This window comes from Solanum dulcamara, chromosome 6, assembly GCF_947179165.1.
Source record: "Solanum dulcamara chromosome 6, daSolDulc1.2, whole genome shotgun sequence".
In the NCBI taxonomy this organism is placed as follows: Eukaryota; Viridiplantae; Streptophyta; class Magnoliopsida; order Solanales; family Solanaceae; genus Solanum; species Solanum dulcamara.
The window spans coordinates 68,673,264-68,698,901 of NC_077242.1; the positions used below are offsets into that span (position 1 = coordinate 68,673,264).

The 25,638-nt window shown below is 35.5% G+C and overlaps 1 protein-coding gene and 1 pseudogene across 1 annotated transcript; one reads left to right on the top strand and one right to left on the bottom strand.

The window, feature by feature from the left end:
• Window positions 1-295: 295 nt before the first annotated feature.
• LOC129892941 (probable protein phosphatase 2C 55) lies at window positions 296-853 on the top strand. Its single transcript, XM_055968449.1, has 2 exons — window positions 296-439; window positions 533-853. Exons 1-2 carry the CDS (start codon window positions 296-298, stop codon window positions 851-853), a joined length of 465 nt encoding a protein of 154 aa, XP_055824424.1.
• Window positions 854-6,412: 5,559 nt separating this feature from the next.
• LOC129892942 (uncharacterized) lies at window positions 6,413-25,004 on the bottom strand (annotated as a pseudogene).
• Window positions 25,005-25,638: the final 634 nt, after the last annotated feature.

Consider the following 25,638-nt stretch of genomic DNA (forward strand, 5'->3'; position numbering starts at 1 on the left):
CTGCTTGCATATCATCATCATTAGGTCATATTGATCATCAATATTCATTCAAGAAAGTTGATGATGATTTTTTCAACATCAACAAATTACCATGCCTAAAAATGGTGACTGCATCTCTATACATACCCAAAAATAACCCAAAGAAACTATTAGGCGAAGATGCACACTTCATCTATGAATCATACCAAACTATTGGTGTCGCTGATGGCGTTGGTTATTGGGCTAAACTGGGAATCAATGCTGGAATTTACGCGAGAAAGCTTATGAGAAATTCACTTAAAAGGTCCTGACAGAAATGTGGGATTTCAACATCAGAAATGTTCTTTTTCACTGGTTCAAGCCTTGGAAACAGCGTTATAAAAATACAATTTTTGAAGGATCGTTTACGGCTTGTATTATAACTTTAGACAAGAAAAAGAATACTTTATATGCTGCTAATGTTGGTGATAGTGGATTTTTTCTAATCAGGAAGGGAAAAATTATATACAAGTCGCCGATACAACAAAGGGGATTTGGGTGTCCGTATCAATAGGGAAAGTGCAAGGATAATCCTAGTATTGCTCAGGAGATGAAATTAATCATCGACAAAGATGATATTTTGATTGTTGGGACGGATGGGATGCTTGTTAATATGAATGAAAGTGAGATTGAGAAAATTGTTCGAAAAGGGATTGATAGGAAGTTAAAAGCAGAAGAGTTGGTTGGAAAAATTGGAAAGGCTGTGTGGTATAACTCATTTGATAGATTTGCAGATACACCATATGCAAGAACAGCTAAGAGGGAAGGCCTTAGTCAAACACACAAAGGAGGAAACATTGATGATATTACTGTTATTATAGCTTATATCAATTAAGATGAATATTTTGTATAACAAATTAATATGAAGCACAGAATGTTATGTGCATATACGATTTTATGTTATATTGGAGTTAGATTACACAAAATTTTGGAACTACTTTGCTAATTAATACTTATTTTGATAAAGTTTTGCAATATGTATTTCATGCACAAAATGCGATGATTAAAATAGTGGTTGGTCATGGCAAATTAACAATCTTATTGCTATCCAATTGTATACTTACTTATTTTCCTAAGTTAATAGTTGCGCAGATGATATCACTAATTAATTGAACATGTCGATAACTCTTAGATCGACTACTCAATTATTTCTAACGCCTATATTCTTATGGTCTTTAGTCAATACTGAATTACATATATATTTCTTCTGTATCAACTAAACAAGGCTAATGGGTATATTCCTATACACGTTAGCAAAACGATTCCCCCTCCCTATGAGATTCACAAACAAGCTTTACTTTTTCTTATTAAGCTCGCAAATTTCCTCTTCTGAGTCAAATTAATGAGCCACAAATAGTATCTGCAAGATGATCAAACAGTTGAGACCAAGAAAAAGAAAAAAACTCAATAATGGGAAACCAATAGATCTAAATAATTTTAACAACAATCACGAAAGAACCACAATTCTAGAACGAGAAGCTTAGCTTTACATAGACATGGAGGAAATACAACAAATCATCCCAAAAAAAAGCATAAATAATATAGAGAATAAAAGGTAAATCAATAACTCCGACCTTCACAACGACTCCTAACCAATAACTCCGGCCTACTTATAATATGTTATATGTTCAGTCAATAAGTTGTTGCCTTCAACTTTCCGGTGCACATCTCATCACAATTCACAATCTACTTCATCCAAATTTAATCACTTTTCAATCATCACGTGAACCTTCAATGTTGCCTTCACTTCATTTACTTGATTGAATTGTACAAAATGCTTTTACTTGGTGAATAATAAATTAATATATAATTTTCCAAGCATCAAAAACCTTTCCATGGAGTATACAAAACCTTCGAAACAGATTTGTCCATCAATAATGGAGATCATATTGGTGGAAATATAGGCTGATACGTCTCCAGCTTGTATTTCAATGACGGATAAGGCGGCTTCTCTTTGATGAATGTGGGAGGGGGGAAATTCGGAGAGGGTTGATTTGGAGTGAAAGAGTAAATTAGGGAGATAATTATGTGAGACAAATCTATTTTTAATAACTCATGTATCTCACCCTAATGTGGTACATAATTAATAAATGAATGAATAATAAGTAATTATTTAAATTAGTAGATACATAATTAATAAATAAATGAATAATAAGTAATTATTTAAATTAGTAGATATATCATGAATGTATGTCTAATTAGGTAGTTTTGCCTATTAGAAATCCAGTAGTTCTAAAGTTTAGAAGTGGTAGATATAGTCAAACATCTCTATAACAGTCATTTGTTATAACAACATTTCACTATAACAATATAATTTTTTCCAGAATTGATTTTTAAAGTCACTATATTTTATTTCTCTATAACAACATTCTACCTATAATAGAAATGATATTAATTATAATAGTATACTCTTTATAAAATTACGCTATTATAACAATCATACTAGAATAATGTGTAATAATTTTTTGTAAATATAATATGTGTCAGGATCGAGAACTCGAATAATGAAGAATTTAACCAAATAATCTTATAATGACAATACCAAAGATAATAGTAAGTTGATAATAACGAAAGTAAAGACAAATAAAGAAGACACAAATTTTACGTGGTGAGGTCGGTGTGACCTAGTCCACAGGCGGAGAGGATGATTTTACTATTTCAACAAGAGTACAAAATTAGAGTAAATACTCTAATTAATCCCAAATACCCCAAGAGAATAACCTCATAAGACCACTCCAAAGAGAGGGTTCACACAAGTGTTTCTCAACACTAACTACTCTCTTACAAAATAACTCTTAATGAAAATACAAAGAAAGAAAACAATGAAATGTTTTCATATGCTTCAAGGTGTGTTTCAACTAATGGTCAACTTTTCTATTTATAGGAAAACAATGAATTGCTTGATGTCATGGATGATATCATTTGAAGATACAAAAATTTAACATCTTAGTGTAAATATATCAAATATTGTGGCTACCAAATCTTTGACATTTATGATTGTCAAATGTGAACCTTATCAAGTATGCCAAATCTTTGACAAATATGATTGCCAAATTTCAACATTTATGGCTTCCAAACCTTTGACAAACAAAGGCCACATTACAATATGTATAAAATAAAATATTAAAATATTTATGATAATCATCATTAATGTCATGCACATAGTAAATTTTAAATACCAATATATAATAGGAAAAAAATGTATTTAAATGGTATCCATTAATGATGGTCATAACTCCAGAAAGACTAGTGATGTTTGTCAATTGTCATTTTACATTCTGTTTTTTTGGTTAAACTAGTTAACAAATACATTCCTTCTTTTTGAAGACAGAATCATTAAACTATTTATTTTTTTTGCATACTTTTGCTTATAACAGAGATTTAAATGTCAAATATCAGTATACATAAATAAAATCACCTTATTATAATAGTCATAAAATGTTCAGACAAACGCTATCACTATAGAGAGGTTTGATCGTATTAGTATATGTTTAAACCAGGATTTTCTATGTCAAGTCTACTTATAGGCACTTTCGCAAAACTATGACAAGCTATCGTACTACATTCCATCAGTGATATTGATTCAATTAACTTACTATTTGCAACATATTTTGTGTACATAAATTAATAACTGTAATCACAAAATAATAACATATTTAATATATCTATAAATGAAGTTTGAAAAGGGTGATGTGGCCGCAATCTTATTTATCTTGTGAAGGTAAATAGACTATTTTTGATAGACCATTTGTAGTCAAACTAATGAATTATATGTGCACGATTATTATGGAAAGCAGAGACGTGTACTCCCAACATATATTTATTTTTTCTCTTGATACATTGCATAGTTCTTGTTATTTTGACACATTAGATTAATTCATGTACTATTTAAAGAAGTCAATTTTATTAAAATACTCCATTTGTTACCTTTGGAGAATTTAAAAAGTTTTTTTTGTTGATTAATTTTTTGAAAACATTTTATATTATTAATTATTGTGATCTATAAAAATTTTAAATAGTTTGAATATGTAATTAATTTCAAAAACTTTAACCGTATATATACTTCAATAGGGATGTAGATGGGTTGGGGTAGGATAGGACAGGGCAAGCTTTGACCTGCTAAGATTTTGACCTCGTATATGTTTTCCTTTTGTTATTTTTCCTTTCACTTTGAGTGTTATCACATTGTTTTTTTCTTCTTTTTTTTTTGGTATATTTTGTTATAAAAGGTTCAAACCAGATTCCTATTTGATATTTGACAACAAATCAAGTCAAGATTAAAACATCTATCATTAAATCAAATCAAGATTAAAAGGTTCAAATGGAAAGAATTTTTAAAAAAAAACATGAAAAATTCAATATAAACAAATAAAAATGAACGGAGAAAAATATTAATCAAGAATATAATAGACAAATAATAATTATGTATTAATTTAATGAAATTGATCCAAATACACGACAGTATTCACATTAAGTCTAGTGCAACTATGCTTAAGCCATTGATAGTATTCACATTAAGTCTAGTGCAACTATGCTTAAGCCATTGATTACAGGCCTTGATTTTGAGATTTAGATATAAAAAAATGTAGGGAGTGCATTTTTTTTAATGGAGTTCTATATCGCGCAAATTTAGATTAGTCAGATTCCAACGTAAGTAACAAGAAAACCCACATATATATATACTATACTATACTAAAAGCACGAAGGTCCTTAATAATATTGATTGAATTTTTTGTCATTCATTAAAAGATTTTACTTTAGACAAAATCGTCTTTTCACTATTTTTTAAAATTATTTAATTGTTTTCATAATATTTAAAACGGAGAAGGGCTTAAAATACCCTTAACGTATTGATATTGATACAAAAATACTCTTCGTTTACCTTTTGGCCTCAAAATACCCTTGGGGTTAACCTTTATGGCTCTATTCAACCTTTTTCTCAAACAGAATATTTAGTCCACTTAATTAAAATTTTATTTATTACGTGGCACTATGTGATTCCTTGGTTAATTTAATTAACTATAACTAATTAACCCAACCCAAAACCCGGATCCAACCCCCTTAAAAACCCGACCCTCCCACTAAACCCATTAATCTAAAAGGGGAAAACCCAACATAATACCCTTCCAAAAAGAAGCTTTCTTCTTCAACAATAGAACGCGATCTGAAGACAAATTTCTGAAGATAATCGCTATTCTACTTCGATCTTCAGGTAAGCTGCAAATTTCTGGTGAAGAAAAATTTCATGTGACGATGTGAAGACATCTTCCTCTCTTCTTATTAGGGTTCTTGAAAAAGCTTCTTGTTTAAATGTTGGCATCTTCTTCTGTCTCTTCTCCTTAACAAGTTGAGTCCCATACTTGTAAGTGTGGATTGATAGCAAAAATGTTAACAGCTACGACCCCTGCGAATGGTGGACGTCGATTCTTGAAATGTCGTTGTCTTAGCTCATTATCTTGTGGTTATTGGAATTGGATCAACAGTAAAATTCCAAGTCATGTGTCGTTGCTGATTCACAATCAAAAAACTGAATTAGATTCAATTCGGAATGAAAGAAACCAATTGAAGAAGATCTTGAAGGATATGGGTGGCGTTGAAATTTATAAACCCAACAATGGTTCAAACTTGAATGATAGGACTTTTTTTGAAAGTTCAAATTTGGAGGATAAAGTTTCAAACTTAGAGTTGAAGCATGGTATTGAAGGTGCAAATTTGAAGAACTTGGATGATAATGTACTGAAATCGAGATTGAAAGTGCATCAATTGATAAGCTTGCTTCTAATCTCTTGGGGTATTATTGTTGGTTTGTGGCTGCCAAGTTGATGTAGTCCATCTTGTCTTCATTCCCAGAAGTTCTTACGTTGTTAGTTTAGTTTATTAGATTAGTTAGTTGTATGACTATTTTGTAATGTTTGTAACGCTAGCAATCTGCAGGTTAAGATTAATTGTGATGTAATGTTAGCAAGCTGCAGGTTAAGGTTAATTGTGATGTAATGTTATCCTTGTTGTCAAGCTTGCTCGTGATCAGAAAATAAATTAGTCTATGTACAAACTCAATCCAAAATGGTATATGTGGAATTAGCTTCTATGCTTCCAACACTTCAAACATCACATGAGAACCAACTGAACACAACCAGAAAACAAAAATGTTATTCACTAAAACTAAGCTCCATGTTACAAAAGCTTTGCAACTCACAACCAACTTTGTAAAGAAACATATTAAGACATCTTCATAGCTAACTAGTAACGGAATTGTCATTATTTTGAACCCATAAAAAATTACAGTCACTTGTTCAAGATGGATTAACATCAAAAAAGAAAAATATTAAGTTTCATTATGCCATTACATAACACTGAAAACAAGAAAACAACAACATAAGTAACGACATCTTCCCTACTGCTTTCCATCCCTTTTTGCCTTCAATTTGCCAATTCTTTTCTCCTTTTCAACTGTCAATTAATTTAAAGTCATACCTTCTTTCCCTTTCCAACCCAACTTTCTTGGTGCATATGGAAGATTAGTAGGCATGCTCACACCATTTTCATCTCCCTTGGAGTCAATCCTCCTAGTACCAGTTGGTCGAATCTACATCTTCTTAGCTTGAAGCCTAGTCCTAGCTTCAGATATTGTCTTTGGCCTAAGAATTGGCCCCTCTTCATCTTCAAGGTTCACCATCATCCTCATCAGCAACTGCACTTGAAGGTTCAACAGGTTGATCACCTTCAGATTCATCAACAACTACATTTCTGTAACAACCCCTAAAACGTTGTATGTCGGTATTTCAATTCTCGACGAAAATGATACAGCCTCTGTATTTTGGGAATAACTTTTCATAGGATGGTCCAAATTTGGTGACCCAAATTTTTCAGTAACCACAACATCATTACTTACAACTTTTGTGAGACCATATGTTAAATTTCAAAGGTTAAGTAGGTCAAATAAATTAATTATTGTAAGACAGTGTGCTGTGACGAAATGGAGTATTTGTAGAAGAAAGATCATATCTCACTGTCGAATGCTCTAAATTATTTGATTCTTAAACGAAATAAAACTAGACTTCTATATCTACAATTCTTATAAAGACACTAAATCCTAATAAAGAATTTATCTTGTTCAAACGCAGCTCCAAAAACGAGTATTCTGTCAAAGATAACTCATTTCACCTACCATGGAAAGATCTAGATACATTTGACATCACTCATGACATCAATAGTCCTCCATTTGACATCACCCATGACATCAATATATTCCATTAAATTTTCATATTTCTTTTTTATAATTATTTTATTTATTGTTAGGTCTCTATTTCCCACCTATAAATACCCACCTTATTTCCTCATTTTATTCATCAAGCTTTCTTAAGCAACTCTTCTCTCTATATACTTATTTACTCATTCTCAAATATAGTTTTAGTTTTAGTAGTATAAAAATACTACTCCGGTGATTTTTATACTTCGGGTAGTACACAAAATGCTCCGGCGAGAAGAAAAGGCTAGGGGTCCAAGAGTGTTCCAATTCGGAGTAAAGCTTCGGATATAAGGTATGTAAGGCTTTTATAGTATTGGATTGAGTTCGTCCATGCGCCCAATATTTAAATTCATTATAATTGAGTTATAGTTGAGTTTTATCCAAATCTTGAATTCTAAATAAATTAATTCTTCTTCTATTGAGTTAGATATATTTATGCATTAATATTATTATTATTGTTATCTCTCATATTATTGGAATTATTGTTCATGGCTAGTTTCCCATGAATCCTAATTGATTTAATGTTCATGAATATTTTTACACATGTTTTGAGTAAAGATGTTGGCTTTTTAAAATTTTCATTGATAAAAAGAGCGATATGAATTAATACTATATATGTATTTTATTGAGTTTTAAAAGAGCAAAAGAGTTAAGTTTAAATAAATTTGAGTAAATGATGTTTTGAGCAAGATATTTTGATGAGATGTAAATGATATTTTTTTGAAGTATAATGATTGATGAAGAGGTAATGAGATGAGTTTAATGATTTAAATTAAAGTCCAATGAGACTAGATGATGAGATTAATATGAGCACATATTTTAGGAGTAGTATTGAGCACCGAGTTGGGTAAGAGTTTAATTGACTCAAACCCTAGAACTACGTAGCCAGCGTAGTATGGAGGCTATGCCTCTTAAGTCCCCAAAAGAGGACTTTGATGAGTGGATCCAAGATGGTGATGTCCTTTACCCTGGCAAGGTATTAAATGGATGTGGCAACGACATCGCTTTGTTGTATCATCGGTAGCTCATAAGTGATGGTTGTCGGTTAGAGAAACTCTCAACTGAGTAAGTATTTCTTATTATTATTTTAAATTTGCATTACTTATTAATATTGAGATGATGTTGAGTTCTGAGCTGAGTTTTCCTGAGAAGAATTTCTTGATATATGTCCTTACCTTCCTGCCATTTTACATACTCGTACATTCCACTTACTGATGTCATTCGACCTGTATCGTTTTATGATGCAGATACAGGTGTTAGAGATCCTCAACAGGCGCATCGTTCAAGATCATTATTTTTCAGCTATTTAGTGAGTCCTTCTTGTATTCGAAGGAACTCTCTATCCTTTTAGTATTTTTAAGTATTATGTTTCTTTTAAAGTAGCCATGGACATGTCATTAGCACCATTTAAGAGTATTAGAGGCTTCATAGATAGAGTTTGATGATGTAATCAGAGTAGTTCTCCTTAGAAACTACTTCTTCTAAAAATTATCTATTTTTCCTTTGATGTTGATGATGACAAGCCCACATTAGTATTCTGAAGTTTTTCGCTGATGAACAAATGAGTAATGAGACCAAGTGGTTCTCTCGGAAGCCAGAGATGGTTTCTGAGTGCTAACCACACCTAGGGTACCCTCTCAGGGCGTGACAAACTTAGTATCAGAGCACAGAATTCAAGAGTCCTAGGGTGTCTATGAAACTGTGTCTAGTAGAGTCTTGCTTATGGGTGTGTAGTTCACCATACTTATAATTAGGAGGCTATAGGACATTAGGAATTATCTCGCTTTTTTCATATGTGAGTTCGTGTGATAGAGTTTAACTCTATAACAACTTCTTTTCTAATTTATGTGTTTACACATTTTAAAAATGCCTCCTAAACGTTCAGCTAGTAAGAGGAACGCTGCTAGCACTGAGGTTCCACAGTCAATGATGCCTCCACGGAGAACTAGGGGCCGACCTACAAGGTCTACTGAGGTACCTCAAGTACCTACTGTTCAGACCACTCCTACTTTTGAGGAAAATTTTCGAGGAACGATTGTTATACTCACCCAATTGGTGGTTGCCCAAAAAAGTAGCCAAAGTTCACCAACTTCTAGCTCTAGTTATCAAGAGTGGTCTGCTACCACGAGGATTAGAGATTTTCTAAGAATGAATTTGTCGGTCTTCACGGGTTCCAAGGTTGATGAGGACCCCCAATATTTCATTGATGAGATGTGGAAGATACTAAAAGCGATGCATGCTATAGAGATCGAGGGGGTTGAATTGGTGTCTTATCAGCTCAAGGATGTGGCAAATGTTTGGTATAACTAGTGGAAAGAAAGTAGAGGTGAGGATGCAGAGCCTGCTCTTTGGGATGAGTTTGAAAGAGCATTCCTTGATAACTTCTTTCCCCAAGAGCTACGTGAAGCAAAAATTGAGGAGTTTGTAAACCTCAAGCAGGAGAGTATGACTGTAAAAGAGTATAGTTTGAAGTTTATTCAATTGTCCAAATATGCCCCAGAAATGATTCCTTATATGAGGGCCAAGATGAGGAAGTTTGTCTCTAGCCTAGGCAAACATGTAAAGAAAGAATATAAGGTAATACTAATGATTTTTGACATGGATGTTTCTAGATTGATGGTGTATACTCAGCAGGTTGAGGAGGACAAGAAAAGGGACCGAGAGGAACACCTAAGTAAGAAGGCTAAGTCTGTTGGGCATGAGAACGAGCAGAAGGAAGGGAAGGGTAACAAGTCCTTCTTTCAGAGGAGGTATTCCAATTATGCACCTTCCCCAACAAATGCTTTTACACCTAATACCAGGTATGATTAGAGATCTTTAATTCACCAAAACTTTCGAGCTCAGGGTTCTCAGTCCCAACTAAGTGTGGCTCAAGGTTCTAGAGGAAAGCCACCATGTGCTAGATGTGGGAGGCTCCATTTGGAAGAGTGTCGTTTGGGCACCAATGCTTGCTATGAATGTGGAAAGACAGGTCACTTCCAGAATGAGTGTCCTTCAAAGAGATAGGGAGATGGAAGTAGTAGAGCTCAATTTTCTTCTGCAGCTCCACAGAATAGAGGTAATTAGAGAGGTGCATCTTCAAGTGTAGGCAGGGGAACAAACCGTCTGTATGCTTTGGGTAGTCGCCAAGACCAAGAGAATGCACCTGATGTTGTTACTGGTATGCTTTGATTCCTTTCTTTTGATGTGTATGCATTAATTGATTAGGGTGCTACATTATCTTTTGTGACTCCTTACTTGGCTAGTAAATTTGAGATCCTTCCTGAGTGTCTTCTTGAGCCTTTCAGCATGTCTACTCCTGTTGGTAAGTCCATCTTAGCTGAGAGGGTTTATAGAAATTGTGTTGTGTCAATTTATCACAAGGATACCATGGCTGACTTAGTTGAGTTGGACATGGTGGATTTTGATGTGATTCTTGGCATGGACTGGCTTTATGCTTGTTATGCCTCAGTTGATTGTAGGACCCGAATTGTCAAGTTTCAATTTCCAAATGAGCCTATCTTAGAGTGGAAGGGGAGTTCTGTAGTACCTAAGGGTAAATTTATTTCCTACCTAAAGGCCAGAAAGTTAATCTCTAAGAGATGCATATATCATATAGTCCGAGTCAAAAATATTAATGATCAGGCTCCATCTCTTGAGTCAGTTCCCATTATGAATGAATTTCCTGAAGTCTTTCCTGAGGATCACCCTAGAATACCTCCTGATAGAGAGATAGACTTCGATATTGATGTCTTTCCTAATACACAACCTATCTCCATTCCTCCTTATAGGATGGCTCCTGCTGAGTTGAAAGAATAGCTGAAAGATCTACTAGATAAGGGATTTATTAGGCTAAGTGTCTCACCTTGGGGCGCTCCTGTCCTATTCGTGCGAAAGAAAGATGGGTCCCTTAGAATGTGCATTGATTACCGATAATTGAACAAGGTCACCATAAAAAATAAGTATCCTCTCCCCAGAATAGATAATTTATTTGACCAACTTCAGGGTGCCACATGCTTCTCTAAGATAGACCTCAGATCAGGCTATCAACAGTTGAAAGTAAGAGAATGTGATATCCCGAAGATGGCTTTCCGAACCCGCTATGGTCATTTTGAGTTTCTTGTTATGTCCTTTGGATTGACAAATGCTCTTGCAGCTTTTATGGACCTCATGAACTGGGTATTCAAGCCATACCTGGATACGTTTGTGATTGTCTTCATCAATGATATTTTGGTCTACTCTAGAAGTAAGAGTGAGCATGCTAATCACCTTAGGATTGTCCTTCAAACTCTTAAGGAGAGGGAGTTGTATGCTAATTTTCGAAGTGTGAGTTTTGGCTTGAATCTGTAGCTTTCCTAGGCTATATTATATCTGGTGATGGAATTCAAGTTGATACTCAAAAGATTGAGACAGTTAAGAACTGGCCCAGACCCACCTCTCCAACCGAGATAAAGAGTTTCTTAGGTTTGGCTGGTTACTACAGGAGGTTTGTTGAGGGATTTTCTTCCATATCCTCACCATTGACTAAACTGATTTAGAAAAAGGCTAAGTTTCAATGGTCTAATGCTTGTGAGAAAAGCTTTCAGGAGTTGAAAGCTAGATTGACTATTGCTCAAATACTGTCCCTACCTGAGGAAACGGATGGTTTTGTAATCTATTATGATGCTTCCAGCGTTGGGTTGGGATGTGTGTTGATGCAGAAAGGTAAGTTCATTGCCTATGCCTCTAGACAGCTTAAGACTCATGAGAGGAACTACCCCACTCATGACCTTGAGTTGACAGCAATGGTATTTGCTCTTAAGATCTGGCGTCACTATCTTTATGGTGTACATGTGGATGTATTGACAGATCATAAGAGCTTGCACTATGTATTCAAACAGAAGGAGATGAACTTGAGGCAGATGAGATGGCTAGAGTTGCTCAAGGATTATGACATGAGCATTCTCTACCACCCAGGTAAAACAAACGTAGTTGCCGATGCTCTTAGCAGGTTATCCATGGGGAGTACGGCCCATGTGAAAGAGAAAAAGAAGGAGTTGGCAAAGGAAGTGCATAGACTTGCACGTTTGGGAGTTCAACTTATTGACTCTAGTGAGGGTGGTACAATAGTCCAAAATGGAGCTGAATCATCTCTAGTTGCATAGGTAAAAGAAAAGCAAGAGCAGGATCCCATTCTTTTTCAACTTAAGGATGAGGTTCACAAGCAAAAGGTAATGGCTTTTACCAAAGGGGGAGATGGAGTGTTGAGATATCAAGGAAGATTATGTGTTCCAAGTATTGATGGCATTCGGGAGAGAATCATGAAAGAAGCCCATAATTCTAGGTATTTCATCCATCCAGGTTCAACAAAGATGTATCATGACTTAAGAGAAGTATATTGGTGGAGTGGAATGAAGAGCGATATAGCAGAGTTTGTGTCCAAGTGCCCGAATTACCAACAAGTTAAAGTTGAGCACCAAAGGCCTTGTAGAGTGGCTCAAAATATAGAGATCCTGGAATGAAAGTGGAAAATTATCAATATAGACTTCATTACTAGTTTACCACGAACCCACAAACAGCATGACTCTATTTGGGTGATTGTGGATAGGATGACCAAATCGGCCCATTTCTTACTTGTGAAGACTACGAACACTGCAGAGGATTATGCCAAATTATATCTTAGAGAGATTTTTAGACTGTATGGAGTTCCTTTGTCTATCATCTCAGATAGGGGAGCTCAATTCACTACTCAATTTTGGAAGTCATTTCAGAAGGGTTTGGGTTCAAGAGTGAACCTTAGTATTGCTTTTCATCGGCAAATAGACGGCCAGGCAGAGCGTATGATACAAACTTTGGAGGATATGTTAAGAGCCTGTGTCATTGACTTCAAAGGTAATTGGGATGATCATTTACCTCTTATTGATTTTGCATACAATAATAGCTTCCATTCGAGTATTCAAATGGCTCCTTATGAAGCTCTGTATGGGAGGAGATGTAGATCACCAATTGGTTGGTTCGAAGTTGGTAAAGCTGAGTTGATTGGACCAAACTTGGTTCACCAAGCTATGGAGAAGGTAAAAACCATCCAAGAGAAGTTGAGGACTGCTCAAAGTCGCCAAAAATCCTATACTGATGTTAGGAGGAGAGATTTGGAGTTCGAAGTGTACGATTGGGTATACTTGAAAGTTTCACCCATGAAGGGTGTGATGAGATTTGAAAAGAAAGGGAAGCTTAGTACCCGCCACATTGGTCCTTATCAGATATTGAGGAGGGTAGGTAACGTAGCCTATGAATTGGAGTTGCCCCCAGAATTAACTATTATTCATCCCGTGTTTCACATCTCTATGCTTAAGAAGTGTTTGGGAGATTCTTCACTTGTTGTCCCGGCTTAAAGCATTGGGGTGAAAGAGAGTTTGAGTTATGAAGAGATTCCAGTTCAGATTCTTGATCGTCAGGTTCGCAAATTAAGAACTAAGGAAGTGGCATCTGTCAAAGTCCTATGACGAAATCAATTTGTTAAAAAGGCTACATGGGAAGCTGAAGAAGATATGAAGGCTAAATATCCTCATCTATTTGTGCCTTCCGACGACAATGTTCAAGGTAATATTCCTTACTTCTACCTTTGAGTCGATGTGTATTCTTGAGTTTTTGTCATTGACCATTTGAGTATCAGAGTTTTTGAGAAATTGATGTATTGATGATATTCATTCTTGATGTATCCTATTTTCATCTTCATTCGAGGATGAATGATCCCAAGGGGGAGATATTGTAACAACCCCTAAAACGTTGTATGTCGGTATTTCAATTCTCGACGAAAATGATACAGCCTCTACATTTTGGGAATAACTTTTCATAGGATGGTCCAAATTAGGTGACCCAAATTTTTCAGTAACCACAACATCATTACTTACAACTTTTGTGAGACCATATGTTAAATTTCAAAGGTTAAGTAGGTCAAATAAATTAATTATTGTAAGACAGTGTACTGTGACGAAATGAAGTGTTTGTAGAAGAAAGATCATATCTCACTGTCGAATGCTCTAAATTATTTGATTCTTAAACGAAATGAAACTAGATTTCTATATCTACAATTCTTATAAAGACACTAAATCCTAATAAAGAATTTATCTTGTTCAAACGCAGCTTCGAAAACGAGTATTCTATCAAAGATAACTCATTTCACCTACCATGGAAAGATCTAGATACATTTGACATCACTCATGACATCAATAGTCCTCCATTTGACATCACCCATGACATCAATATATTCCATTAAATTTTCAGATTTTTCTTTATAATTATTTTATTTATTGTTAGGTCCTTATTTCCCACCTATAAATACCCACCTTATTTTCTCATTTTATTCATCAAGCTTTCTTAAGCAACTCTTCTCTCTATATACTTATTTACTTATTCTTAAATATAGTTTTAGTTTTAGTAGTATAAAAATACTACTCCGGTGATTTTTATGCTCCTGGTAGTACACAAAACGCTTCGGCGAGAAGAAAAGGCTAGGGGTCCAAGAGTGTTCCAATTCGGAGTAAAGCTTCGGATATAAGGTATGTAAGGCTTTTATAGTATTGGATTGAGTTCGTCCATGCGCCTAATATTTAAATTCATTATAATTGAGTTATAGTTGAGTTTTATCCAAATCTTGAATTCTAAATAAATTAATTCTTCTTCTATTGAGTTAGATATATTTATGCATTAATATTATTATTATTGTTATCTCTCATATTATTGAAATTATTGTTCATAGCTAGTTTCCCATGAATCCTAATTGATTTAATATTCATTAATATTTTTACACATGTTTTGAGTAAAGATGTTGGCTTTTTAATATTTTCATTGATTAAAAGAGCGATATGAATTAATACTATATATGTATTTTATTGAGTTTTAAAAGAGCAAAAGAGTTAAGTTTAAATGAATTTGAGTAAATGATGTTTTGAGCAAGATATTTTGATGAGATATAAATGATATTTTTTTGAAGTATAATGATTGATGAAGAGGTAATGAGATGAGTTTAATGATTTAAATTAAAGTCCAATGAGACTAGATGATGAGATTAATATGATCACATATTTTGAGAGTAGTATTGAGCACCGAGTTGGGTAAGAGTTTAATTGACTCAAACGCTAGAACTACGTAGCCAGCGTAGGATGGAGGCTATGCCTCTTAAGTCCCAAAAAGAGGACTTTGATGAGTGGATCCAAGATGGTGATGTCCTTTACCCTGGCAAGGTATTGAATGGATGTGGCAACGACATCGCTTCATTGTATCATCGATAGCTCATAAGTGATGGTTGTCGGTTAGAGAAACTCTCAACTGAGTAAATATTTCTTATTATTATTTTAAATTTGCATTACTTATTAATGTTGAGATGATGTTGAGTTCTGAGCTGAGTTTTCCTGAGAAGAATTTCTTGATATATGTCCTTACCTTCCTGTCATTTTACATACTCGTACATTCCACCTACTGATGTCATTCGACCTGTATCATTTTATGATGCAGATACAGGTGTTAGAGATCCTCAACAGGCGCATCATTCAAGATCATTATTTTTCAGCTATTTGGTGAGTCCTTCTTGTAGTCGAAGGAACTCTCTATCCTTTTATTATTTTTGAGTATTATGTTTCTTTTAAAGTAGTCTTGGACATATCATTAGCACCATTTAAGAGTATTAGAGGCTTCATAGATAGAGTTTGATGATGTAATCAGAGTAGTTCTCCTTAGAAACTACTTCTTCTAAAAATTATCTATTTTTCCTTTGATGTTGATAATGACAAGCCCACATTAGTGTTCTGAAGTTTTTCGCTAATGAACAAATGAGTAATGAGACCAAGTGGTTCTCTCGGAAGTCAGAGATGGTTTCTGAGTGCCGACCACGCCTAGGGTACCCTCTCGGGGCGTGACAATTTCTCCTTGACTTTGAAGGTCCAGCATGTTGGCTACGCTGTTGGCTACTCTATTGGCTACTCTATTGTTTACTCCGTTGACTAGAAGAAATAATAAAGCCGGGAGTAGGCATGAAGACACTGTCAGATTCTTGACTTGCTTGGGGTGCTGACACTGGCACATATTGGGCTGGTTGTTTTGATCTTTGAAGCTATAAAAATTGACAAAATAATTAGAAATTGAACTAACTAGTGTACATATGACTAAACAAAGAACTTGACGCGCATTATTAAAGAATGGATGTCATATCAATATATAACAATATAGTCTAGAAATCATAACTGTTTAAAGAAGAAGAAAAAATAGTCAAAGGAGGCCTTATAAGTACTTTAAAGTGGGAAATTCAAAGTCAAGAAACTAATATAAGATATAGTAATAATAGAATTAGATGGTGTAATATGCGCATAAGTGATAAAGCCTATCAACTAGGAGAAAAAACCTTCTAATATTTCATGGAAAATCAAACCGTATTTCAAAGATACAAACAAATACACAGGTGGCTCCAAGAAGAATTACAGCACAACTCTGAAATAACAAAGTCTTTGAATATGTAAAAGGAAAAGATAATAATTTAGCAGATCAGTTGAGTAGATTGCAACTTAAGACTAATTAAATAAATTACATTTTAGCATGACACCAACTGGCCAACAGCCAACAGACAAAGGCAAGGGCGTAGCCCAATCAGACTCATACGCTCAGACACTACTAATCAAGACTAATTTTAGACCCCAAGGTACAATTGAGATGATGAAAAGAATTTACTTCGGAAATTTCTTATCCTCAATGTAACTTATCTTTTAGAATACTACCAGACTGTAATTTAGATAAAACTCATAAATGCCTAATTGATAATCTATGGATAGTTTATAATAAACAAGACACTAAACACTTTATAGCTGTAAATAATGCTTTGTGTCAATATTTTTCAGATAAAAATAGAGAAAACAAATTTAAATTTTATTTTTTCATACATGGTAAAAAAATGGTATTTTTTAAACATGGTTAGAAGTAATAGACTCAATAAATGGGTTAAAAATCCTTTTTTCAAAGGTTTTAATAACTTCACAGAAGCTTTAGACTATGCTAGAGGAATACTTGGTCCAAATTACTACATCTCACCAGCCCTCAGACAAAGCCAAAACTAAACACCCCAATACAATATCCAAAAAGACACTGATAAACTAATTTTTTGTGACCATTGTTCCACTATGACTGAAGCCTTTAAAAGATTAAATACCAAAAACGAGGGTCTTATCCAAGAAAATATGAGACTTATGAAATAGCTTGAGACTTTTCAAGAAAAGTTTGTTCCTAAGACGGACACAGGTACTCAGACCTCAGAAATAAGTTCTCCATATCAACAAAAAATGGATGAGAGGGGTGTACATTCTCCTCTGAATGTTAAGAAATCTACTATATCAAATCCAGATACAGCTAGTCCGGTTCAAATGCAAAGGATGCAAAAAGGGAGCGTTACTCGATAAACCAATATTTCAGATGTTGTTTTTAAGTTTAGATATAAATTTCCTTTCAAAAAGAATTAGATTAAGATAAAACTGGATACACGATGAAAGAAAATTTTAATGTGTTTATCGAATTCCTTTAAGTTGATTAAAAAATCCGGACTGAGATAAAATATCCCTTCATTGCTTGTCATATCTATTTCAATTAGACCTATTATGGACGTTTTTAAGTCTAACCATCTATCATCATATAATACTATTAAGACTTTAGATCCCAAATTCTTTCTGGTTAATCAAAAAAACCATTTCAATTTAAACCATTTTAATTTTAGTATCAGAGCGACAAGTTTCTGCAGACAATTAATGCGAAGACCACTAAAAATATACAGGCTTTAAAGAAACACAAAGAAAGTTAAAAAAATTATATTGAAATATAAATGGTTGAATCAGACGAAAGAAGACATCTATAGACTGGTATCAGAGCAAGCAGCACATAGGGAGAAGAAGTTCAAAATACCCTAGTAATAACAAAAATTACTGAACAAATAAACCATATAACTGCAGAAGTTAGAGACTTGACTATAATAATAACTACTTTGTATGTACTAAATCGAATGTCTTCCTATATATATATATATATATATATATGGACTCCTTAATTTTAAATCTTCTTATAATTTAGACACGTATTGTCACGCTCCGGGAGGGTACCCTAGACGTGACCGACACTCGAAAACCATTGCTGGCCTTCAAGCGAACCACTTGGTCCAATAACACTTCCATTCAATCACTATATATTAGCGGAAAACTCAAATCACTAGAATACTATTCATAATTAAGGCCAAGAGTCAACCACATATTCAATCAACAACTAGTAAGAATAAAATTAGTCAAAATGAATAATTCAACATCATCCACACTCTAGTCTATGAAACCTCTATCAACAATCCAAGAGGTGCCAATGACAGGTTCATGGCTACCACAAATCAAAATAAAGAAAAACAAACTCAAATTTGAAAAGATAACTGTGGTATCCTCCGGAAACAGGGAGGACTCACCAACTAGCTAGAACTGAATAGATCTTTAAAGGTGCGCCGGTTGATGATCTCTAGTACCTGTCTATGCATCATGAAACGATGCAGGCCAAGTGGCGTCAGTACATGGAATGTATGAGTATGTAAAATGGCCGAATAAAACAAACATCAAGGTAGAATTAAATCAACTCGGAATCTCAACTCAGAAGAAGGAACAACTCAATCAAGATGTCCTGACTCTAAAAAAGAATATATGATTTAGACAAGACCAATCACATACAATTCAACCCAATCCATCCCAATCTGGCTTAGAGTATTATCAAGACCTAATGAGAGTTTCTCTTATATGACAACCATCACTTATGAGCAAATGATAGTACAACAAGTTGACGTTGTTGCTACGTCCGTTCATACCTTATCAGGGTATGAATAAATCAACCAATCATGGATCCATAACCAATCAAGTTCTATCATATTAGGATAATAATTTGGGAAACATCCGACTTTAACGGTCCATCTCCTCCTACGTTTGGCGACATAGTTATTGGATTCAAGTATTACTTACTCTTACCTAATTCAGTGCTCGATACTCCTCCCAAGACTCAATGCTCATAAAACTCTACACAATCAACTCAATCTAATCATATCTACAAGTCTCATTTGGACCCTTGTCAATTCATCAATTTTATCGCAATCAACATCTCAACCAATTATACTATCCAATTAATCCCAACACATCTTTCAAGAATAGTTTAGATATGCATTTATGACAATATTTAATCCTATCCAATCATCCCTTCGTTCATTTCACCAATCTTTTGGGGACTCATCAAGACTCCAAGACTCTAAATCAATAATTTAAGATAATCAACATATTTAAGTTTTTAACAAAAATATGTTTAACAACTCATATCAATCAACTCATATCAACATGAAGCATTTATCAATTTCTTGACTCAACAACATCAACATAACAAAAATTAAGTTAATAGATGAAAAAGACTCATTTGGACATAAATCTATCAAGAAACTCCATTCTTATGAACATTCAATCTCGAAGAAGATGTAGGGCACATGGGTGGATTTAACCCATGTTTTGAGTAGCCTTAATACCTTAGTGTAGATTTTGAAAAAACCTTGATGTTAGGTCTTCAATGGGAAGCTTGAATCCTTGAATTTTGTTTAGGGTAAATCTTGTTGGAGATGAATTGAGAAAGAAGAGGGTGAAGGTTAGGGTTCTTTGGAGGTGAAAATATGCATAATTTGACCCCAAAAATATTCCAAGTTCGTGTATATATGTTTAGGGAAAAAGTCCAAGTTTCCATTCATCAAAATTTTGGAAAAATGGGCAAAAAAACTGCAAGTGCAACAGTGACACATCGCACCAAGGGCCAAACTACTGAGGCTAGTTTCGGGCGCTATAGTGGCGCCGGGCACCACTGAAGCCCCAGGCCTGAAATTCCTGCAGTGATAGTCCAGGCCTGAAATACTTGTAGTGATAGTCTGTAGTAAAATGGTCATAACTTTTGACTCCTAACTCCAAAAAATACAATCTTGGTGGCGTTGGAAAGAATACTCAAAGACCTTTAATTTGATAGGTTAGGGGCTACCCAATTAGTTATATTCTATGCGATATGGTCATTTGAATTTGACCCTTATACGACCTTATTTGGAAACTTAGCCGAGATGAATTCTTTTGACTTGGCTTCGTTTTAGGGATTCCTTATGACCCTAAATCATATATAATACACTTTAATTATTTAGGAATTGATCCTAACTCATATATATAAATTTGAAATCTTCGAGTTCAAACGTATATGCATACGAAGAATTGTCCGAATCCTAGCGTGGAAATTTTTGAGGTGTTACAATATCCCCCTTTGGGATCATTCATCCTCGAATGATGAGTAAACTAAGGATGGAATCGAGGTAGAAATAACAATCATGACTCAATCATTCAACCAATCAAATGCTCAAAATAAATTACTATTCAAACTCAAGAATGGACATACCAATTCAAATCAAGAAAATAGACATTACCTTCAACATTCTCATAGATAGGCACAAATAAATGCGGATATTTAGTTTTTATATCTTCCTCAGCGTCCCATGTGGCTTCCTCAACAAATTGATTTCTCCACAAAACTTTGACCGAGGCAATCTCCTTGGTCCTCAATTTGCGAACTTGACGATCAAGAATTTGGACCGAAACCTCTTCATAAGACAAGCTATCCTTAACTCCAATACTATCAATGGGGACTACCAATGAAGTATCGCCTAAGCACTTCTTCAACATCGAGACGTGAAATACTGGATGAATGGTGGCTAGCTCAGAAGGTAACTCCAACTCATAAGCAACACTCCTAATCCTCCTCATAATCTGGTAAGGACCAATGTATCGAGGACTAAGCTTTCCTTTCCTTCCAAACCTCATGACGCCCTTCATGGGTGTCACTTTCAAGTACATCCAATCATCCACCTCAAACTCTAAGTCTCTCCTTCTCATATCGATGTAAGATTTTTGGCGGCTTTGGGTTGTATTTAGCCTATCTTGAATAACTCTCACCTTCTCCATAGCTTGGTGAACAAAATTGGGCCTAATCAACTCAACTTCACCAACCTCAAACCACTCAATTGGTGATATATACCTCCTCCCATACAAATCTTCATAGGGAGCCATTTGTATACTTGCATGATAACTATTATTGTATGCAAACTCTATGAAAGGTAAATGATCATCCCAATTTCCTTTAAAGTCAAGTACACATTCCCTCAACATATCCTCTAATGTATAGATGGTGCGCTCCGCTTGGCCATTTGTCTAGGGATGAAATGTTGTACTAAGATTCACCTTTAAACCTAGTCCTTTTTGAAAGGATATCCAAAATTGGGAAGTGAATTGAGCTCCTCTGTCTGAGATGATAGACAAGGGAACCCTATGTAATTTGACAATCTCCTAAATATACAATTTTCCATAATCTTCTGCGGTATCACTAGTCTTAACTGCCAAGAAGTGAGTTGATTTAGTCATTCTATCCATAATCACCCAAATCAAATCATGCTATTTTTGGGACCTCGGCAAACCTGTAATAAAGTCCATATTGATCATTTCCCACTTCCATTCCAAAATCTCTATATTTTTAGCTAACCCACATGGCCTTTGATGCTCAACTTTAACCTATTGGCAATTCGAGCACTTGGAAACAAATCTGGCGATATCTCTCTTCATCCCACTCTACCAATAGACTTCCCTCAAGTCATGATATATCTTTGTAGAACCAGGATGAATAGAGTATCTGAAACTATGTGCTTCGGCCATAATCCTTTCTTAAACATCATCAACATCTGGGACACACAATCTATTTTGGTATCTCAACACACCATCTCCACCTTTGGTGAAAACCATCACCTTTTGTTTGTGAACAACTTCTTTCAACTGGAGAAGGATGGGGTTTTGGTCTTGCTTCTCTTTTACCTCTTTCACGAGTAAAGATGCAGACTCATTCTGAACATTAACTTCACCTTCATTATTCTCTTCAAGCCAAACTCCCAATCGAGCTAATCTATGCACCTCTTTAGCTAATTTTTTCCTTCCCTCCTCTATATGGGCAGTGCTTCCATAGACAACCTGCTAAGAGCATCAGCAACAAAATTAGCTTTACCTAGATGGTAGAGAATGCTCATATCATAATCCTTGAGCAACTCTAGCCATCTTCTTTGACTCAGGTTGAGTTCTTTCTGACTAAAGACATACTACAAACTCTTATAATCGGTGAAAACATTAACATGCACTCCATACAAGTAGTGGCGCCAAATTTTAAGAGCAAATGCCATAGCTGCCAGCTCAAGATCATGAGTTGGGTAATTTATCTCATGAATCCTAAGCTGTCTTGAAGCATAGACTATCACTTTCCCCCTCTACATCAACACATAGCCCAAACCAACTCTAGACGCATCATAATAGATTACGAAATCCTCTATTCCATCAGGCAAAGTCAAAATAGGAGCAGGGGTCAGCTTAGTCTTTAATTTTGGGAAACTCTCCTCGTAGGCATTAGACCATTGAAACTTAGCCTTCTTTTGGGTCAGCTTGGTCAATGGTGATGATATAGATGAGAATCCCTCTATAAATCTTTGATAATAGCCAGCCAAACCCAAGAAGCTTATTTTGTCTATTGGGGATGTGGGTCTGGGCCAATGTTTCACTGCCTCAATCTTCTGAGTATCAACCTGAATACCATCTCCAGATATAATGTGGCCTAGGAAAGCCACTGATGCAAGCCATAATTCACACTTAGAGAATTTTGCATACAATACCTGGTCTGTTAGAGTTTGCAAGACGACTCTAAGATGATAGGCATGCTCCTCCTTATTCTTGAATTAAATCAAAATATCATCAATGAAGACAATCACAAACATATCAAGATATGGCTTAAATACCCGATTCATGAGATCCATAAAAGCTGCAGGGGTATTAGTCAACCTAAAGAACATAACCAAGAACTCAAAATGGCCATAACGGGTCCAAAAAGCTGTCTTTGGGATATCACACTCCCTCACCTTCAACTGATGGTATACCACATGATCTTAGGTCTATCTTTGAAAAACAAGTGGCACCCTAAAGTTGGTCAAATAAACCATCTATTCTGGGGAGAGGGTATTTGTTCTTTATGGTGACCTTGTTTAGTTGCCTATAATCAATACACATTCTAAGGGACCTATCTTTCTTTCGCACAAATAGGACAGGAGCACCTTAAAGTGAGACACTCGGCCTAATGAATCCTTTGTCTAACAAATCCTTCAACTGTTCTTTCAACTCTTTCAACTCAACAGGAGCTATTTTATATGGAGGGATAAAGATAGGCTGTGTATCAAGAATGACATCAATCCCAAAGTCGATCTCCCTATCAGGAGGTACTCTGGGCAGATCTTCAGAAAAGACTTCAAGGAACTCATTGACAATCGGAACCGACTCAAGGGATGGAGACTCAACATTATCGTCTTTCACTCAGACAATGTGATAAATACACCCTTTTGAGATTAACTTTTTGGCCCTAAGGTAGGAAATAAACTTACCCTTGAGAATGACAGGATTACCCTTCCACTCTATGACAACCTCATTCGGGAATTTGAACTTAACGATCTAAGTCCTACAATCAATAGAGGCATAATGGATATAAAGCCAGTCTATGCAGAGTATCACATCAAAATCAACCATGTCTAACTTAACTAAGTCAGCCAAGGTATCCCTGTGATAGATTGACACAGTACAATCTCTATAGACTCTCTTAGCTAAGACAGAATCACCGACAGGAGTAGCTACACTTAAGGGCTTAAGAAGACATTCAGAAATTTTATTAAATTTACTAGCCACATAAGGAGACACAAAAGATAGTGTGGCACCCGGGTCCATCAAAACATAACAGTCAAGAGTAAAAACTCAAATCATACCCTTCATAATGTTTGGGGAGTTCTCCTGATCTTGGCGACTACCCATGGCATATAGACAATTTGTACCTCCACTCGTACCTAAAGTAGTGCCCCTTTGATTACTTTTAGCTGGTGGTGCAGTGGTAGAATACTAGGCTCTGTTTCTCCATGTCAGACACTCCCTATGAAAATGGCCTACTTGGCCGCATTTATAACAACCATCTTTTCCCTCCCTGCACTCTCCCAAATAGAGCTTACCACACTTGCTGCGTGGTGGCTTTCCCTTCGAACCTTGACCCACACTAGCTCGGGATTGAGAACCCTGGGATCTAAAATTCTGATGACTATGTCCCTGCCGATCATACCTATTATGCGGCGCAGATGAACTTGCCGCAGATGGGGCATAGTTGGAAGACCTCTTTTGAAAGAAGGACCTATTGCCCTTAATTTGCCTCTGCTCACTCTCATGTCCAGCTGATTTTGCCTTCTTGCTCAAATGCTCCTCCTTGTATTTCCTCTTCTCATCCTCTACCTGCTGAGCATACACCATCAATCTGGAAATATCCATGTCAGAGATCAACAATGCTACTTCACACTCTTACTTCACATGTCTTGCCAATCCGGAGACAAAATTTCTCATTTTTGACCTCATATCTGGGATCATCTCCTGGGCATATCTGGACAACTAGATGAACTTCACACTATACTCCTTAACTGTCATACCCTTTTGTTTCAAATTCACAAACTCTTTTATTTTCGCTTCCCTCAATTCTTTAGGAAAGAAGTGATCAAGGAATGCCCTCTCAAACTCATCCCAATTGGCAGGCTAATTGGCAGGCTATGCATCATTACCTCTAATTTCTTCTCACTGGCTATACCAGATATTTGCCACATCCTTGAGCTGATAAGACACCAACTTAACCCCCTCGATTTCCATAGCATGCATCGCCTTCAGGATCTTCCACATCTCATCAATAAAATTTTAAGGGTCGTCATCAATCTTGGAACCCATGAATATGAGAGGATTCATTCTAAAAAAGTCTCTAATCCTCATGGCAGTAGAGGGCTCCTAATAACTAGAGTTAAGAGTTGGTGAATTCTGGCTACCATTACGGGAAGCCACCAACTAAGTGTGCATAGCAATCGCTCCTCGGAAATCTGCTTCCAAAGTTGGTGTAGGCTGAGTAGTAGGCATTTGAGGTGCCTTAGTATATCTCACAGGTCGGACCCTAGTCCTTGAAGGGGGCATCCCTGTCTGTGGCACTTCTGTGTGGATAGCATTCCTTTGAATTACGGTACATTTTGGAGGCATTGTCTACAACGTGTAAATGCATGAATTAGAAAAAAACCTTTATAGAGTTAAACTCTATCGCACGAATTTAGAGTATGAAAGAAGTGAAAAGATAACTGCGGTATCCTTCGGAAATAGGGAGGACTCACTAACTAGCTAGAAGTAAATAAATCCTCAATGGTGCGCTGGTTGATGATCTCTAGTACCTGTCTATGCATCATAAAATGATGTAGGCCA